This window comes from Myotis davidii, unplaced genomic scaffold, assembly GCF_000327345.1.
Source record: "Myotis davidii unplaced genomic scaffold, ASM32734v1 scaffold73, whole genome shotgun sequence".
Lineage (NCBI taxonomy): Eukaryota > Metazoa > Chordata > Mammalia > Chiroptera > Vespertilionidae > Myotis > Myotis davidii.
In genome coordinates, this window is record NW_006286675.1 from 7,907,374 (window position 1) to 7,928,098 (window position 20,725).

The 20,725-nt window shown below is 37.4% G+C and overlaps 1 protein-coding gene across 1 annotated transcript in view; it reads left to right on the forward strand.

Annotated features, from left to right (window-relative positions):
• Positions 1–11,033: 11,033 nt before the first annotated feature.
• The window catches only part of LOC102763659 (chromosome unknown open reading frame, human C11orf58), a 14,711-nt gene continuing 5,019 nt past the window's right edge, over positions 11,034–20,725 (forward strand). The window contains exons 1-3 of the mRNA XM_006758348.2: positions 11,034–11,222; positions 16,588–16,671; positions 19,911–19,971. Coding sequence (XP_006758411.1) covers positions 11,160–11,222; positions 16,588–16,671; positions 19,911–19,971 — 208 coding nt within the window. The 5' untranslated portion in view covers positions 11,034–11,159. The remainder of the gene's footprint in view (positions 11,223–16,587; positions 16,672–19,910; positions 19,972–20,725) is intronic.

The window sequence follows — 20,725 nt, forward strand, 5'->3', positions numbered from 1 at the left end:
GGATTGCGAGAGGGATGTCTGACTGATGGCTTAGGCCAGATCCCCAGAGCAATTAGGCTTAAGCCAGGAGGCAGACATCCCCCGAGGGGTCCTGGACTGCGAGAGGGTGCAGGATGGGCTGAGGGACCCCCCTCCCACCACAGAATGTCATGCACCGGGCCTCTAGTTCTACATAATTTTTCAAAAGTACTCCAAATAAAATACAAATTCTCTTCTTTTACTTTTAGTATTACAACAGTATTTATTAGTGCCAATAATAAACATTTCACTATATTACAGTTCAAATAGGATTAGGTAGACTATCCTAGTGAAGGAGAAATTATTTATAACATTGTTCTATGGGGAAAAATCTGCTTCTATGGAACTTTTGTTTGATATCCAGTTTTCCTAAAGTTACTAACAAGAATACCATAGATTGTGCGGCTTAAACAACAAGACATGTATTCCTCATGGTTTTGGAAGCTGGGAAGTCCAAGACCAAGGTGCTGGCAGATTCAATGTCTGGTAAGAACCCACTTCCTAGTTCATACATAGTTGTCTTTTTGTTGTGCCCTCCCACGGTAGAAGGTGCAAAGAAGTTCTGGTGGTCTCTTTTAAAAGAGCACTAATCCTATTCATGGGGGCTCTGCCTTCATGACCTTATCATCTCCCAGAAGTACCACATCCAAATACCATAACATTGGGTATTAACTCTCAACAAATGATTTTGGGGGAGGGGGTGTATAAACATTTAGTCTATAATCAGTCATGTTCATTGTTTTGCCCTTATAAAAATTTCAGTTATTATACCTTTGTTATTTACCTACCAGCTGTTCTCAATGTTCTGTCTTTACTTCTCATTAGATCTTTTTAGGCCATCAGATGTGACTCTTGCTGCTGCTCATTACTGTGCAAATTACCTCAGAATATACTGAACTTCTATAGGTTTCTGATTTAAAAGTCATCATTTACAGTCTGGCAAAATAGTCCTGTTGGGAAAGTTTCGAAATATGAATTTCAGTAGTAAAGTTCAAGTTCTCTTTTTCTCATTTTTGAAACTCAAAATCCTATACCTCAAATATAGGCTAACACCCACTATTAATACACATTACAGTGGAATACTCCTAGAAGCATCACTAAATCATATCCACTCTGTAAATCATGGAACATTCTCCCATTCTATCATGAAAAGCCCCAAAACTGTGGTGTCTGATGTGGCAGTCAATAGCAACCTGTAACTTAATGGGCACTGGTAATGTGACTATCCTAAACTGAGATAAGTTATAATGTAAAATACACAGCTGACTTTTGAAGATTTAGTATAAATAAATGTTAAAAATCTCAATCATTTTATATTGATTACATGTTGAAATGATACTATTCTGAATATAGTGAATCACATAAAATTCATTAACATGAATTTCACCTATTTCTTTTCACTTTTTTGGTGTGACTACTAGAAAATTACATACATAATTCACATTTGTAACTCATATTTCTATAGAAGAGCACAGGTCCAACTGCTATAAAGAGTTCTACTGTACCTAGAATGTTTATTCTTCCTCCTCTTACAAAAAACTAAATTCACCTCATCATGACGATGGTGACGACAATAATACCTTAAATTTTACCAAGTACTTTCAAATCTATGACCTCATTTGATTCTTTTGATCTTCTACTTGGAGTTAGTTCCTCTCTCCACATCATCTCAAACCATCACCATCTAGGACCCATGCATTCTTGTAATGCATTAATTAGAGAAAGTCTATTTTCTAGAATTGAATTAAAACCAGAACAGACGCCCGGCCGGTGTTGCTCAGTGGTTGAGTGTCGACCCATGAACCAGGTCTCGATTCAATTCCTGGTCAGGGCACATGCCCGGATTGCAGGCTTGATCCCCAGTGGGGGGCATGTGGGAGTCAGCCAATCAATGATTATTATCACTGATGCTTCTCTCTCTCTCCCTCTCTTCCTCTCTCTGAAATAAATAAAAACATTTTTTTAAAAAAAATATATCAGGACATTAGTAGATAAAAAGCCTTTGAGGACATTCAGATTTCTATAGTAAGTTAGTTTTTGGTGTTTGTTTCTCCCCCAGAGAAACAGCTTTTGATTAATATATTGTGATTAATAACACATAGAAGCAAGGTCCTTATATGAAAATTTATACTTTAAGTGAGAATTAGGAAAAAATAAAGGAGGGACAGAAAAATCATAGGAATAAATAATTACTGATCTCGTTTCTGTCCAAAGCAGAAAGTACAATATATTCAAGAACATTACAACAGCTAAAGAAGTTTATTATTAGAATACTGCTTAGTCAAGGGAGTAAAAAAAAAAAATGAAAACAGTTCAATGATTTTAAAGTTTTATTTTTTCCCATCCACTCTCAGTTCTCTGGGGAAACAAAAATCAGCTCCCAAAAATCCATTGTTTTTCTGTGTATCAAATGATAGGTAGTGAAAAATTTCAGAGTCCTAATTATTAAAGAGTAGCATTAAGACATTTTCAAAAATAAGTATTAGTAAGCTTAATCAGCATCCATATATAATTTTTCTCCTAGGAAAGTTCAAATACTTCATATTGGAAATCATTTCATTTCAATAATCATGAAGGAATGTTTAAAATTCTTTGATCTGAGTCAGTACAAATAGGCATATACACTTTGGAAAACCTTTTGGCATTATTTTCAACTACTATGCATATACCCATACATCCATCAACAGGTAACTTCACACAACTGAATATTATACAGAAGTAAAATGAACCAACCGCTACTACATGACAGTGATGATTCTCATAAATATGACATGTGTAAAAGAAGCTAGATATAAAAGAATACATATATGGTTCTATTTAAACAAAGCTCAAAAACAGGGAAAATTAATTTATGTTCTCAGAAGTCAAGATGCTATCTTTGGGGAGGAAGAAAAGGTAGTAACTGGGAGGGAAGGAAAACTCAAGGGACACTGAAAATGCTTTATTTCTTGACATGGGCAGTGGTTACATAGATATGTTCATTTTGCGATAATTGAACTTATACAATTATTATTTGTACACTTTATTGTAGGTATGTTATATTTCAATTAAAATTATTTATTCAAAAAATAAAATTCCATGATCATACTTATTTTTTTATATTATTAACTAGAGGCCCGATGCATGAAATTCATGCAAGGGGCTCGGCCCTTGCAGCCACGGCGGCTTGCCTCAGCCCTTGCAGCCCCAGCTTCGTCCAGGTCATCCAGAAGGTCACTGGCTGTCTGGTCTAATTAGCATATTACACTTTTATTATTGTAGACTAGGGGCCCCATGCACAAATTCGTGCACCTTGAAAGGAACTGTGGGCCGTGAGGCTGTGGTGGGCACAGAGGCGGGTCTCAGCCCATCCTCCATCCCCCTGCCCAGCCCCTCCCGCCGCAGTGCCCATCCCCAGTCCCCTGTCTGCCAGCAGCCCCGCTCCCAATGCTGCCACTCCTGCCGCTGATGGTGCTGGCCCCACTCGAACCCACTGACAGCGTGGAGCGACTGGGGCTGGCGCCAGGGCAGGACCACAGTGCGCAGGAGCAAAGAATTTTCAGTAACCACCAGAAGCTTGCCCAGATGACAGTGACCAGAGCCCTGCCTTAGTCTGGCACCCCCGCTCACCTGCTACACCATCCCCCCACAGCTGACACCCACCAAGTTTCTCACTCTGATGCCTGCTGCTGATGCCCACTATGTTCCATGCATGCCCCCTGGTGGTCAGCGCACGTCATAGCGACCAGTTGTTCAGTTGTTCAGTTGGTCTGCCATTCGGTCTATTTGCATATTAGCCTTTTATTTATAGGATTAAGACATTATTTGAAACAGGAATATATTGGAATATTCAGAGGAATTACAGAATTTAGAGATGGAAGAAACAGAATAAATTAGTTTACTGGTAGCTCAGAGAGGTAAGATGACTTGGCCAAGATTAAATTAATAGCAGTGATTAAACTAAAATTCACAACTTTCATATTATAGTACAGAAGTTTTAAAGTTGTTAATTTAAGTAGAGTTGGAATTCATTAGAGACTTGAAATTCCCTCTACAATCTTGATGTTTTATAATACTAAAAGGACAAAAACTACAAGTCACTGAATGTCAGTCATTCATTTCTCAGTTATAATAAAATAATGAATAAATCATAAAAGGGAGGAAAGTCACAGAGCCTTTTCATGAGGAACTTATAAGAATTAGCAATCCATTTCTGTTTTTAAAAAATGTATTGATTTTTAGAGAGAGGAAGGGAGAGGGACAGAGAGATAGAAACATCAATGAGAGAGAAACATCATCAATCAGCTGCCTCCTGCACACCTCCTACTGGGGTGGAGATTGAGCCCGCAACCTGAGCATGTGCCATGACTGGGAATCCAACCAGTGACCTCTTGGTTCCTGGGTCATACTCAACCACACCAACCAGGTAGCAATCCATGTCTTTTGAACATATTTCAAAACTTACTCTTTATGAAGATAGATATAGTATTGGTGTTCCACCAAATACTATGTTAAAAACAGAACAGTCTTGCCCTAGCTGGTTTGGCTCAATGGATAGAGCGTCAGCCTGCGAACTGAAGGGTCCCAGGTTCGATTCGGCCAAGGGCACATGCCTGGGTTGCAGGCTCGATCCCCAGCAGGGGGCATGCAGGAGGCAGCCAATCAAGGATTCGCTCTCATCAGTGATGTTTCTCTCCCTCTCCCTTCTTCTCTAAAATCAATAAAATATACTATAAAACAACAACTCAAAAACAGAATAGTCTCAATGCACATTGCCTCTTTCTCTTTTACGTTTTGAAACTTGTTTGAAAACAAGTTTAGGAGAGACAAAGTCAAGAGGTTTTCACTCTTCTTGGAAATGCACACACATTTGAGCTACTAGCAATTCACAAGGTTAAAGGTTATAACCATTTATTCTCTTTGTTTCTTTCAGACTTCCAAATATGGCAATTCTCTCTCCTCTCTCTCTCTCTCTCTCTCTTCTCTCTCTCTCTCTCTCTCTCTCTCTCTCTCTCTCCCTTTCTCTCTTCTCTCTCTCTCTCTCATCTAAATTTAAGAAGAAGCTATTCTTCTGGCCCAGATATTTAAAATAAGCTATTGTAGCAATTGTAGCATCCTTTATGTTTGCTCTCTTCTTGCTTAATTTATTTTTCTTTTCTTTCTTTCTCTCTTTTTTTTTCTTTTCACACTATTTTGTTTTGGAGGAAGGAGAGTTCTAAGAAAAGCTTTCATAGCAGGTTCAAAAGTATAAAAGCCATTTCAAGCTCCAGACATTTGTACCCTTTATTTCTTTGGTCCTTGAAAGGGCTTTTTAAATGTTAACAGCTAGGATAGGACTGGTTTCCTATTCCAGGCCAGGCTTCATTTTCTTTGTAGTCTTGGGTTCTTCCCCACCCTCAACCCCCCAGTAACCTCCATGCCAGCTTCTTTTTGAAACAAAACAAAAAACAGTAAGAAAAAAAGATTTTAATCATCATGATGTGTATATAGACATACTTGTAAGATCACATACCTCTTATAATTTAGACTATTAAAACTTTTTTGCTTTAATTTATTCTATATTTGGTGATTTCATATGCCTATGTAATATGCTTTAATTTTAAAAAGGACACGTCACTTGCAAAATTAGAGCTAAAACAGCTAACAAGAATCTTTGTACGCTCCCTCTTCTTAGAAATACTTGAAATAGGGGTAAGAGATCAACCAAAGGACTTGTATGCATGCATATAACCATAACCAATGGACATAAGATACTGGGGGGTAGGGGAGGCCAGGGGAATGTCAAGGGTGGGGAAAAAAAAGGAGACATATGTAATACTCTTTGTAACACTTTAAGCAATAAAACAATTTTAAAAAATAAATTAATTAAAAAATAAATCAATTAACAACAACAAAAAAAGAAATACTTGAAATATAATCTTCAAAAGCTAAATGTCAAAAAGGTGCTCATTTATATACGCATGTTAAAAAGAGGCTTATATCAATACTAGAGGCCCAGTGCAGGGATTTGTGTACCGGTGGGGACCTTCAGCCTGGCCTGTGCTCTCTCACAATCCAGGACCCTCCAGGGGATGTCGGACTGCCAGCAGTCCGACATCCCCTAAGGCAGTGGTCGGCAAATTCATTAGCCAACAGAGCCAAATATCAACAGTACAACAATTGAAATTTCTTTTGAGAGCCAAATTTTTTAAACTTAAACTATATAGGTAGGTACATTGTTATTAACTTAATTAGGGTACTCCTAAGGCTTAGGAAGAGCCACACTCAAGGGGCCAAAGAACCGCATGTGGCTCACGAGCCGCAGTTTGCCGACCATGGCCCTAAGGGATGTAGTAGTGCGCAAAGCAGCAGGCGGCCGGGGAAGAGCCTAAGCCCAGCTCCCGCCTATCCTGCCCTGCTGTACCTGCTGCTGCTGCAGCTCAGTAGTGCTGCTGTGGAGGTGGGTGAGGCTTGCACCACTGCAGCTGTGCTTGCCAGCCATGAGCCTGGCATGTGGGCCCATTGGTGAGCTGAGCGACGCTCCTGCTATGGGAGCACACTGAACACCAAGGGGCAGCTCCTGCATTGAGCATCTGCTCCCTGGTGGTCAGAGTGTGTCATAGCTACCGGTCAACAGGTTGTTCAGTCATTCGGTTGCTTAGGCTTTTATATATATAGAAGATAGAATACAGTACTATTCTATTTTAGAAAAAATTACACAAATACAAAAAATAAGTCTGAAACACTATTCCAAGATCTTAACAGTGATTATTATTTCTAGGTGGTGAAATCATGTGTTTCTGCTTTTTAATTTTCTTCTTGCTTATGAATGTAGTTTAATTCATCTTAAGTAGATATGCATTGTTTGTGATAAGGAAAATATTACTCTTAGTTTTCAAAATAAGTGCTGTTTTATTGCTCTTCAGCACATCATATGGGTACTTCACATACACACACACACACACACACACACACACATATATATTTATATTTAATTATTTATATGAGCATTATATAAGTAGATAAAATTCTAAAGGACAACTTCCAAATGGTAAAATAATGGCTCTCATATAAATATAAAAAAGAATCAAAATGTTGTGTCAGAGATTTTATTTAACTTATTAAAGAAGAAACTAGTAGAAAGTGAAAACCAATTCATAATAGAATTTGATTTACAGAGATTTCTATTCTTTCTGCACAAAATACATTTGCATTGCCAAGGACAGGAATCATCTGCACTGTTATGAACAGAAACATTTGCATTGTTTTCCGTTTTCTACAATTTAATTTTTATCCCTACAAAGTTGTCAAACAGCCTAATCAAAGATGATCAAAGTGCACACTCATTTAGAATCAGATAAATCTGCAGGTCCCTAGACATTCAGCATTCCCTTGAAAGTAAACCCAGTAATCATTTCTGTTCATTTCCAATTCATTGACAAATTTTTATGATATAGTTTACTAATTAGTAAAGTGAATTAAAACTGCCACAATTATATCACAATTAAAATTAAATTCCCAGAATGAAGAAAACATTGTACCTTTTTCTTATGTATTCCATGAAAACGTTTAGTAAAGTGTTCTGAATTTAATATATCACAGGTATATCACAAATATTTGGGGTAATACAAGCATTAGAAACTTCTGACCGGTTTAAATGATGGAACATTAGTAAATTATAAAACATTATGAAATACTGATATATGAAATAGGAAAACCTGTATAAAGAAACTATAAGCAATTTATATGTATGTAATATAAAATCACAAACACAATGTACATAAAGAAACAATTTGTCAAGCAAAGCATGATCAATTCTGAGTTTTTCCATCAGTAACTGTACTAAAGTTGAGAAATTTTTAAGGGAAAAAATCTTAAAACAGAAAAGTCCATCTACTGAACTAAATTTCCTCTCAGCTAAGAAATGATCATCATGCCCTTGCCAGTGTGGCTCAGTGGATAGAGCGTCAGCCGGCAGACTAAAGAGTCCCAGGTTCGATTCCGGTCAAGGGCACATGCCAGGGTTGTGGGCTCTATCCCCAAGGTGGGGGTGTGCAGGAGGCAGCCGATGCATGATTCTCTCTCACCATTGATGTTTCTCTCTCTCTCTCTCCCTTCCTTTCTCTGAAATCAATAAAAACAAATTTTTTTAAAAAATGATCATCACCTAAATTTTACAATGGGACACCTAAATTCAAATCATAGTAGCATAGCTTGATGAAGAAACTAAGGCCCAAATAATTTTTATGATCTCTAAAATCACACAATTACTTAAATATTCAACAATATTTGTTAGTGTAAAAAATATGATTCACAATAGTCTTACATGTTACATAAAACTGCATTATAAACATGCAAGTATTTTATAAATTACTGGACACAGAAATGAATGAATTCATTAATTACTAGACACAAGCACATTAGGAGAATCCTTGATTTTTTTAGATTATTGTCTTGAAAGAGAATATTGTAATTCTGTCTTAGAACAAAGCATCCCAAATTTGCAGGAAATGGTTTCTACTCTCAGGAAAATATCTTAAAGTTCTATTAGCATCATGGTCTCCTCTCCTTGTCTTTATTACCAAGAAAGCACATTGCTGAGTTTCTGGACTTTATATGAGATACCACTCTGTTACACTGCATTATTTTTATACTTCCCATATTAATTCAAAAAAAGTATTAACTACTCTGTGTCAGGCATTGTGCTCAAAGATACAGAAACAAAAAATAAAGGTGGAACAGTCCCTATCCCGAGGATGTGATTTCAGAGTTCCACTTGGTATAGAATATCTTCTTGTTTTTACAAAACAAGGAAGAAAATTACTGAGTTTCTATGCCATATAAGCAATTCTTTTTTTTAAAATATATTTTATTGATTTTTTTTCACAGAGAGGAAGGGAGAGAGATAGAGAGCTAGAAACATTGATGAGAGAGAAATATCAATCAGCTGCCTCCTGCACATCTCCTACTGGGGATGCGCCCGCAACCAAGGTACATGCCCTTGACCGGAATCAAACCTGGGACCTTTCAGTCCGCAGGCCGATGCTCCATCCACTGAGCCAAACCGGTTTCGGCGCCATATAAGCAATTCTATTACACTGTATAATGTCATTCTTACCTAAAGTCTTCTGTATATGAAGCAGAGTAAAATCTGATTAAATGATCCAGTTTTCATTATCTCCTATGTTACTTTTAGGCTTGCGATCTTGTTTTATAACTTGAAGATTTAGCCTTACACCTAGGTGCCAACAATTCTGGTGAAGAAATAAGACAGGTTGCCAGTTCATTAAGCTTTTCTAGACTTTCACCAAGTAAATTAAAACTATTTAGTAACTGCTAGCCTTATTGATTATCCTTTTTATTTCAGAATTCTTTTAGCAATCTAATTACCTATTCAGGCATCCCAGTGGTTTATTGGTAATAAAGCTAAGTGTTCTAAATGCTTTGGAGAACCACAGTCCGCCCTAGAAAATTCTGTTACTTAACTGTAATTTCATTGTAATTTCCACTTACAGAACTTTTGTAGACTCACAGTTAGTAGGCAAAATATTTTAATTTATAGTGAAGAGCAAACAACCACCTTCAGAAAGTACTTTTTCTCCTCATGGGTTTACTCTTCTCCACCTTGGTTTATGGTTTATTCTTCACAGAACTAATTAATTAAGGTGACCTTGCTTGGTTATAAAATTGATCCTATTTGATGTTGTTTTTTTCCATATTCGAATTAGTACTGTTATCCCTTTGCTTCCAAAATAAAAGAGCAGAATTTGGATATATGACTGCATAAAGAACTATATTCCACTGGTGACAGTTCTATAAACGGTGATAGTCCGCAGTGGAGAGAAGTGATACTATTTCTACAGGGGCAAACCAGAGCAATTGCTGAATTCAGGGGCTAACAGTGAAGCAGTTTCACAGGCTACTTTCAGTAACAAAATGCAACTGTTTCTGTACTGTCATCCCACTTACTGATTCTTGCTTTAAAAAAATCAAGTTTTTAATCAAGGTCAGAAAGCTTCAAAAGTAAGGACAGGGATCCTCAAGGATGCTGGGGTTGAAGGCAGACAGGTTCAGGCCTGGTTAAAAATTCAGATACCTTGACACTGCACGAACAAATGTCCAATATCTAAATAAAACCCTTAGATGCAGGCGTTTCTGTGGAGATTAGTGGTTGCAAGGGAGGGACTGCTTAATGGGTACAGAATTTGCTTTTGGGGTGATGAAAATGTCTTAGCACTAGATCGAGGTGATGGCTGCAGAACACTGAATGTAATAAACACCACTTAATTGTACACTTTAAAATGATTAACTTCGTGAATTTCACCTCAATAAAAACAGTAAATATTTTTTTAAGGGGGAAAAAAAGATACATGGATTTCTGGCAGAAATTCTGGATTTGGGCAAAAGTACAATGCCCACACACCAGGGGTCACAATCGAGGTCACACAGGGGCGCTGCCACTTCACACAAAGCCATGTGGAAAGCTTACAAAATTCCCTCAGGGGGGCCCTACTTTCAGTAACTTCCAATAAACTGGATTCATCTCAGTGAAAAAGAGAAAGCAGCAAAATATTCCTCAGAAACTTCTAGAAAGCTGCACCGCTGCTCACCTAGAAACCTCTACCAGTAATAGAGAACACCAGGGTGGAAACAGTAGAAGCCATATTTTTTTCAAAGGTTTTTGTATTGGGAGTAAGCTCACTCGTGAGGATTCAGTAAGCCTCAAACTATGACAGATACGTAGGTCAACCGTGCGGCATCTTACAGTGAAAAGCGAAAACCCACTCTAACTTTCGTTTTGTGCCAAGGAGGTTCTGACACAACGCTCACCGCCATACCCATCCGCGGGAAAGCTTCCTCCACCAGCCGGAGGGGGCGGGGCCTCAGAGGACACTCCCGCCACATAGCACGAGGTGCGCCGCTGGGCTTCCTGGGAATAGTAGGTTCCGTCACACCTCTGTCTCTTGTTCAGGCCGCTATGGAGTCAGCCAGAAAACTACAACTCCCAGGGTGCTCTGGGGTGGCAAGCGGCTGCGTCGTGACGACTGTGGCAGAGGAGGGCCGACGGGCTCTGCGTTCTGGAGTGGCGCTGCTTGGTCCGAAGGCAGGTTGCAGGCTGCTGGTGCCGGAGCTGAGGAGAACAGCGACTTGGTTTGGCATTTGCTGTCGAGGTCCCCGCAACGATGAGTGCTGCCAGGGAGTCCCATCCGCACGGGGTGAAGCGTTCAGCCTCCCCAGACGACGATGTAAATAACAATGGCGGAATGGATGAGGGTTGAGGCCTACTAAAGGTTGGGGTAGGCCGGGAAGGGTGGGTGTAGATGGAGGAAGCGCCGGAGGTGGCCCGAAAAGGAAGGGAGGGCGGGGGACCCAGAGGAATGGGAAATGTCTCCCTTCTTTAGTTAGGGTCGCAAGGTTTGAAGAGGGCCGCACGCTGAGAACCAGAGGCCTGCGTAGGAAGGAATCGAGGAAGGAAATCCTGTACGGTCGAGAAGTGAGAGAGCCTAGTCAAGAGGTCATATCTGCCTCTTCGGCGGCTGATGAAGCCTCTTGGTCGGGCCTTTCCACTCGGGAAAGAGACGGCCAGACACGCCCTGTTTGAGGCTTAAACTGCTCCTTTGACAGGGTCAAGGTGTTCATGCAATTTGGGCAGCTTCCCCGGCCGGGGTTATTTTTGCAGCGTGCTCCTGACAATTAATCTTAACTGCACTGTTAAGAGTACACTCAGAACAGTGTTGAGTGGAAAAAAATGTATCGGGGGAGTAATCTGTGACTGGCGCAAGGTGGTGAGGTCTAAGACGTTGCGACCTAGAAGCCCGTTTTGATGTCAAGTACCTCCCTCTCCCCTCCTCCCTCTCCCTCTGCTTTCCTCCTCCACCACCACCACCCCTCCCCCCAGCACGTCATTTTAAATAGCAAACCATTCATTTCTTAAGTAACACATTAAATATTTACTGCTGCGCCAGGTGTTGGAAATTCAAAGATGAATAAGTAGGTGCTTCTCGTCGGCCTTTTTGTGTATCTGCCCCAGCGCCTAGCGCATTGTCATGGAGACTGCAGTAACCAGTCAGCTTAAACTAGGTCCTCTTCGGTGGGTCAATAAATGCCCACCGAGAATGTTGATGGGGAGGGGGAGCATGGCAGGTCATCTTTAAGGATGGGGAAGGAACAACATCTAGTTTTCTTTCCGTTATTGTTTAAAGCACTACCAACTACTGAATGTATCGTTTTTTTATTTTCTTAAGCTTCATTCAGTTCAGTGCCTTTCATAATATTTTGTGAATCATAAAAGGCTCACTGAATACTACCGGTGTGTATCTTTTGTAGCAAATGAAATAATGGTTAAGACCCACCACACTCTAGGCGGAAGGGTTAGGTCCAGAATAGTAAGCCTCTTTTAGCTTTGCAGAAAGATCAGTAATCTGTGAAGACTTGGGGATGAATAGTTATAGTGAGCTTTATTCATGCCCTCTGTTCCTGCCTGCTAGAGGCTTTTAGATCTTTTCTTGTTGATATGGTAATCCAGTTCATGCCGCGAATTTATTTAGGCTTTTAAGTAACCTGTGTGCCATTTCAAAAGCTCTTACATTGTTTCCCTCCTGGTATTTAATTGTGACTTGATTGTTACAATGTTAGGTACCTGTTTTGCTAGACTCTGAGACATAGTCTTTTAGCTTGACAGAAAATTCTTGGTGATATTAAGTAATTTAACACAAAGTTAAAGAGATTAAGTAATTAAGACTTGGATAGCTTCTGATGGGATCATTTTAAACTAGATGACCTTTAAGACCTTTTCCACTTCTACAAGCATTCTCTTTGAAGATGATGGTTATAGTTACAAATCACATCAGGACTTAGCACCATCACACATTCCCTAAAATTGATTATGTTGTTAATTTTATATTATAGTGCAATACAATAACCTATCTCTTGAGTGATTTTTTTAAAGTTTCTTTCATATGAATTTTATTTTTGCTGGTAATTGGGAGTTATCTCTTAAGTACTTGTTTTTAAAATATTTTAATATATGTAAAACATTTTTAAATGTCTTTAAACATACATATAGATTATAGAAAATCAACTAATTATAAGATGTATTTGGTCAATAGTTTCTAATGAACATCCACTGCATGTAAAATATAATTGAAGTTTTATTTTGCCCACTGACCTCACATATTAAATGGGGATAATCAAATATTTAAAAAGATATTAAAAGTAGATATTAAACCACAGAATCCAACTCTAGTAAAATGCTGACAATTCCAAAAGTTACTATGGTATTATTGGAGGTAAATTGATTGCAGTTCTATAAAATATCGACAGCTTGAAAAAAATTAGGATGATAAATTCTAAATGATGAGGTTATTTATATAAAGACATTGAAGACATTTGCTCTTTTTATATATTTCTGTAACTAGTTCGTAAACTATTTCCACATACTCTATCTCATTTGGTTGTGTACAGTATAATGTGGAAAGAGCAGAGGACTTAAGGCTAGAGGATGGAAGCAAGTCCCTTAGCCTCTTTACCTCATTGTCCTTATTTATTAAATGGATTCCTGAGAGAATGTAAATGAAAGCAGTCTGCAAGTTGTAAAACATTGCAATTTTTAAGTGAAAGGAGCCTTGCTATATAGATAAGGAATGAAAAGAAGTTAAATGCCACATCTAGGTTAACAGAGAGCAAGTAATTTAGTGCGATTCAGAACTTAAGCTTCACTAGTACTTTAATTTTTTTTTAAACTATATTGAACCAGAAATAGTTAAGAACTAACTTGTCTGTGAAGAGATGAGCTGTCAGATGGAAAGAAGCAGAAATTTGGAATTTAGCCAAAATTATGAGAGCATATAAGCCCCCGACCAAAAGGAATTTAGAAAAGCCATGGTTGTCCATGTAGTACAAATAGTTTTAAACTCATATGCCCAGAAGAAATGGCCATCATTGTTTCTTTTATATTCTATTAGTCTTTTTTTACAAGATATTTTCATAAGTAAGGAGAATAGTGAAAATCACCTTCATTAGAAATTCTAATATGAATTTAACCATACCAAATCAAATTTGTATTTCACATTTTCATGACATACATGCCCAAAATGATGAGCATCCTCTGAATACAGCTAACTGCCTATCAGTTGTTATGTGTGAAGCTGGAACATATAATTTAAGATTACAAACATATTTCTAATAGATTTTAGCTTATTAGGAAGTTATTCTATTTCTTACATTTGCATCATCAAAATATAATACTACTTGAATTGTTTTAAACATTTGATTGCTTATAATGTGTAGAGAAAGGGGTTGTCTGCTCCATAAATGTGAAACATTTTCATTTTTAAATTATAAACTCGATTAGAATGATCAATGAATGTTTTCATTTCTACATTCATTCTAGTCACCTTTGTATACACACCTGCCTTCATCATTTGTCCACTTAAAAACCATATCAAATAAGTTTTGGTGTACAGATAACATAAAAGATGAAATAAAAGTCATACATCTTTTTAGGAAAACAGGATGGTCCAGGCTATTATAGCAAAATATTGCAGGATGAAGTCCTTCCTGTTGAGTGACTCTCTGGATGAGAGTATTATATTTATTTTTTCTCTCTTTTTTTTTTGTCTGTAATTGATTTCTGGGTTGGAAAAGTTATTTAGTATTTCATCATTCAAAGACTCATAGTCATAAGATTTTTGCATATACAATTTGCCATCACTTGTCAGTTTGCATAATTATGAAATGCCTTCTGTCAGTTTCCAATTTTTACTCACTTGCAATTATGGGTAGAAATGAAAAAAAAATCTGAATTAACTGTGTCCAAAGAAAGCTAGAAGTGACCAACAAAGGGGTGATGTTTTCTTAAAAGTAATGTAATACTTTAGACCAGCGGTTCTCAACCTGTAGGTCGCAACCTCTTTGGCGGTCGAACGACCCTTTCAAAGGGGTCGCCTAAGACCATCCTGCATATCAGATATTTACATTACAATTCATAACAGTAGCAACATTGTAGTTATGATGTAGCAATGAAAATAATTTTATGGCTGGGTCACAACTTGAGGAACTGTATTTAAAGGGCCAGAAGGTTGAGAACCATTGCTTTAGACAATATAATGAGAAAACTCTTCTACCATTTTTCTATTTTCTTACTCTTTTAGTTATTTTTAGCATAGTTGGCAATAATTGATGATTTCAAGTAATTCTTACATTTGTTTCAAGATGTAGAGAAAAATAGCATTATGATTCCATATTAGATTTATCAAAAGGTTCAATATTTGATAATGATTTGGCCCAATATTTGATAATTATAAAGTAAAATGGCTTATTCTGTTCTTTTAAAAAATAAATTTTGTCTTTATTCTTTGGAAGACCTCTAAGAATAAATGAAAGTCATAACATATTCTTACAAAAACTAGAACTCCTCAAAAAGAAAATGATGGCCCTGACTGGTTTGGCTCAGTGGACAGAGCGTCGGCCTGCAGACTGAAGGGTCCCAGGTTCAATTCCGGTCAAGGGAATGTACCTTGGTTGTGGGCACATCCCCAGTAGGGTGTGCAGAAGGCAGCTGATCAATGTTTCTCTCTCATTGATGTTTCTGACTCTCTATCTTCCTCTCTGTAAGAAATCAATAAAAATATATTTTTTTAAAAAAAGAAACTGATGCCCTAGCTGGTTTGACTCAGTGGATAGAACATTGGCCTGCGGGCCGAAGGGTCCCGGGTTCAATTCTGGTGAAGGGCACATGCCCAGGTTGCGGGCTTGGTCTCCAGTGGGGGGTATGCAAGAGGCAGCCAGTCAATGATTCTCTCTCATCATTGATGTTTCTATCTCTCCCTCTCTCTTCCTCTCTGAAATCAATAAAATTAAAAAAAGAAAAGAAACTGAAAACTAAAATTGGGTCCATTAAACTCTGATGTTAAACTGTCCTAATATCCCAAAAGCCAGTTAGCTAACTTAAACTAACAACTTGGAAGCCCTCTGGGTTCAAAGTACTATGTGCTCTAGAGTCCTATAAAGCTCTGGAGTAGTTGGTCTTAACATCTGGTTGCCCACATGAACAGCATCACTTTAGGAATTTGTTGGAAATGAAATTTATGAGCCCTACCTCAGACCTACTGAATCTGCAATTCCTGGGGTGCTCTAACAAGCCCTTCAGATTATAAGGATAGTAACAAATTTGAAAACTAAGCTCTCTGGCTGTAAAAAAATTAAAAGCTTCTGCCTTGAGGTAACAAAAGGAAGAAGATGCTTCTTCAAGGTGTTTACATCCCAATAAACCCATCATAAGTTGAAAATACCATTAAGTCAAAAATGCAATCTTTTTTTTTTTTTTGTCAAAAATGCAATCTTAACCTACTGAACATCATAGCTTAGTCTGACCAGTTTCTACTAAATGGGAATCACTTTTACACCATCATAAAGTTGAAAAATCTTGTTGAACCATCGTAAGTTGGGGACTGGCTGTATATTTATGATATATGTGCTTAATTCCCTAAATAAAAATGAGCCCATAGTTAAAACTGACAGGGAAAAAAACTTAGAATTTACTGGTAAACTTAAAAATTTTTAATACTTAATATTAGGCAAAACAAATTAATATGCTAATTTCTTTTCCAGCTTGGATCTAGCAATTGGGAGGCAGCAGACTTAGGTAACGAAGAAAGAAAACAAAAGTTCTTGAGACTTATGGGTGCAGGAAAGGTAAGCATCAGACAGTGTGCATTTTTTTCTTTTCTGTGAAAAATAATGCCCTTTTCTGTGTATGTTAATTGAGAAGGACTGAATATACTTGGATCCCATTTCCCTGTTCTGCATGATTATTTTAGGCTTTGGGGAATATAGCTGACCAAAGCGAGCACTTAAAATTCTTACAATTTCTTAGGATTCTCATTGCCTCTGGGCAGTAGCTTTAGGAACTGTATAGAAAAAAATTTTGGTTTGAGGGGACTCCTACAGAAGAAAGAAGATGTTAAAGTTTATGATTTGCCATTTGTTAGACTAATGATTTGATACAAGGTATTGCTGGACAGACCAATTGGTAGGTCATATCACTCCTTCCAGCCCTTGAAGAAGTAACCAAGGGAATAACCTTTATCCCTGATTTTTTCAATGTTCAATTTATTTTTGTGAAATTCTTTTGATTAACATAATAGAAGATATAAAATATAGGTGCCATAAAAACATCACCTATTGGAAAAACTCTCTTCCTAGCAATTTATTTTTACATTCAAATACAGTGGTAAGTAGATATTTATTTTTTGTAAGCAAGTACATTTATTTTTGTAACATTGTCCCCATAGCCTTCCTACAAATAGAATGTAAAATAGAATGTGAAAGAAATAGGGAAACTTTTCTCCCTTTTAAGATCCTTAAAATGAAATTCTGCTTTTTGTTTTTGTTATTATTACGAGAATGTATTCATGCATTTTAGTTTTACCAACAGTTATTGACCACTATATGCCAGGTACTGTACTAGGTCTGGTGGGAGGTGGGAGGCATCACATAGAGCAATAACACATGTTTGGAACCATCATGTAATAGAAGAAATTAGATAATAACAATACAGCATTATAATTGCTATGAAAGAGCTATACACATAGTGCTGTGGAATCAACAGACAAGGATAGCTACCCCTGGCTTAGCTGTATAAGAAACCTTTCCAGAAATAAAATTGATCTGAATCTGAAAGGATGAGGAGTTATCCAGATTACTGCAGTGGGGTTGAGGGTAAGGAGAGATCATGCAAACCATGAAGACCTATACAAAAGAGGCATTTGTATATCTCATTAATCCAGATTTTCCATAATTTATAATTTGTCATAGAAAGTATTTTGAAGTTCGCCTAGGTTCATGTAAATAAAAGATTTGCTAAGAATATATAAAATAATTAATAGTTTAGAGGGCATGCTAAACCTAGTGGAATGAAAACTCTTCAAGCCAAAACCGGTTTGGCTCAGTGGATAGAGCATCGGCCTGCGGACTGAAAGGTCCCAGGTACGATTCCGGTCAAGGGCATGTACCTGGGTTGCAGGCACATCCGCAGTGGGGAGTGTGCAGGAGGCAGCTAATCGATGTTTCTCTCTCATCGATGTTTCTAACTCTCTATCTCTCTCCCTTCCTCTCTGTAAAAAATCAATAAAATATATTTAAATTAAAAGAAAACTCTTCAAGTACTTAGGAAGAACACTAACAAAATGTATGCAATATAGCTACCAATTGTGAATTATATCAATAAAAGGGGAGGGAACAGATTGAACATTTAAAAAAGAAATTTGGCCACCAATAAATGGACTGTTTAGCATACATTCAGTTCTTTGCTAGCAAGGCAAAATTGTAGCCTTGATCTTTTATATAGGCTGATTAGATTTGTTCTGGCTTGTGGACACAAAGTATATTCCTAATCCTAGCCAACTATGAGTATTTTATTGGTCACAGAGAGAACTAGCTGAGAAGATATGAATAGACCATTGCCATTATATATCCAGATCTTGTTAATGAGGTATTTTCTAGAATCTAAAGAAACAACATATTGAAACATTGATTTGCTTATGTGTTTATAGCATGTAAAACATTAATGCCTGAAGCTTTCAGTAGTATCTTTGGGTATGGAGAATGTGTCTGTCATCCTTTTACAATAGAAAGATTTGTTAACTATATCTTCACAGATGATTAAGATTGCTTTGCAAAGTCAGTGAACAATTTCTTTCTTTACCTTATGAAACTGAATATGAACCATAAAGAGTGGATTGGGCCCTGGCCGGTGTGGTTCTGTGGATAGAATGGCAGCCCTCACACCAAAGGATCACAGGTTTAATTTCCGCTCAGGGGCATGTACCTGAGTTGCAGGTTTGATCCCTGGCTCCGGTCAGGGCACATGTGGGAGGCAATCAATCAATGCCTCTCTCTCACATCATTGTTTCTCTCACTCCACCTTCCTCTCGCTCACTCTAATAAATCAGTGGAAAATTTTGTTTTATAAAACTAGATTATTTTAAATTGTGTTCTTTTTGATAGTTTGAGATTGGGTGCTCATTGCCACTAAATACTAATGAGCTAGCAATTTGAGTGTGATGTGTCAGTAGTAATAATGATATTCATTTTTTATATTGTAAAGATCTACTAAAGTACATTATAAGTCTGTTTCATTTTTAGCTAGCTAGTCTCATTTGCAGTCTCCATGAGATATGCCTGAGACACCAGAAAAAGAAGGTGGGAAAGTTAAAGCAATTCATTTAATTGGCCTTAGAAAAGAAAATACTTAGATTGTCTTCATTTTTTTATTTATCTATCCTTCCCACTTAAAATTCCAGCTTGTTCTTTACATACTCTCCACCCTCTTCCTCTACCCTGTTTAATTTATATATATTTTAATGGTATTTATTACCTTCTAACATACATAATTTACTTTTGTTTCCCCTCCCCATCCCTACCATTGCTAGAATGTAAATTCCATAAAGACAGGGATCTAAACTTAATCTTTCTTTCTGCACTATATCCCAGAAGCCTGGAATAGTGTCAGGCATATAGTAGACACTCAATAATTATGTTAAATTAGAGGCCTGGTGCACGGATTCATGTACTGGTGGGGTCCCTCCCCAGCTGGCCGGTCCTGATCGGGACTGAGTGAGATGGACCAGACACCCTGGAGCCCTCCTGCAGTTGCTCCCCACCCCGATCATGCACTAGTGAGTTCCTTCAGCCTGGCCTGTGGGGATCGGGCTGAAACCGGCCCCTGCATGGATTCATCCAGAGTGTGTCCGGCCTGTCTCACCCAGTCCTGATCAGCCGGACCCCAGCAGCAAGCTAACCTACCGGTCAGAGTACCTGTCCTCTGGTGGTCAGTGCACATCATAGCTACCAGTCAAACTTTCGCTTAAGCTTTTATATATATATATAGATTAGTGGTCTCAAATTCTAATACATTTTCTGCCTCATTATAGAAAGAACATACTGGTCGTCTTGTTATAGGAGATCACAAATCAACATCTCACTTCCGAACAGGTAAGAAATTTAAAACATAATTAAAATGATATTTAAAATATTAGACTTAGAAATGTACATAGTATATGTAAACATGTACATATATTATGTAATAATTAGTATATACTTTGATTTTTAAAAGATTTGAGATTATAGAGTACACATCAGTATGATATTCTAACCAAGAAACTGACCCTTTATGTCTTCATTTTTACTGACTCATGTATTTTAATGGTAGTAAGGTTTTATGCCTCATCTTATGAACTGTAGTATGTATTGGCTTTATATTTTTTTTACTTTATAAATTATTTAGCATATCTTATAATTGGCATGTTTTACTGGTTTATAGTTTATTTGCTGTTTTCTGAAATCTTGGAAGAATTAAAATTCATTGCAAAGCCTGAAAAAATTAACTTAAAAAAAATTATGAGGAGAAAACTTTTAAAGAAGAACTGAAAATGGGTTTGGATTTGAATTCAGTCTGCTGAAAAGTGAAGTTTTCTCCTATTTCAAATTGATCCTGATCCATGGACAATAATAGGGCATAATGACCTTATATTTATATTTAACAAAACAATTAAAGTATTTAAATTAGCTTTTTACTGACCTAGAATATGTAGCACATTTTATAAATTAATTGGTATTTTATACTTCTGGTATTAAACAATTTCTAATTAATTTGCATTGCTACAAAAGGTTAAAAGAGTCCCTGAGCTTTGCAGAATGGAAATATATTCAACTGCTTTTTAAAACGGGGGGGGGGGGGGGGGGGGGG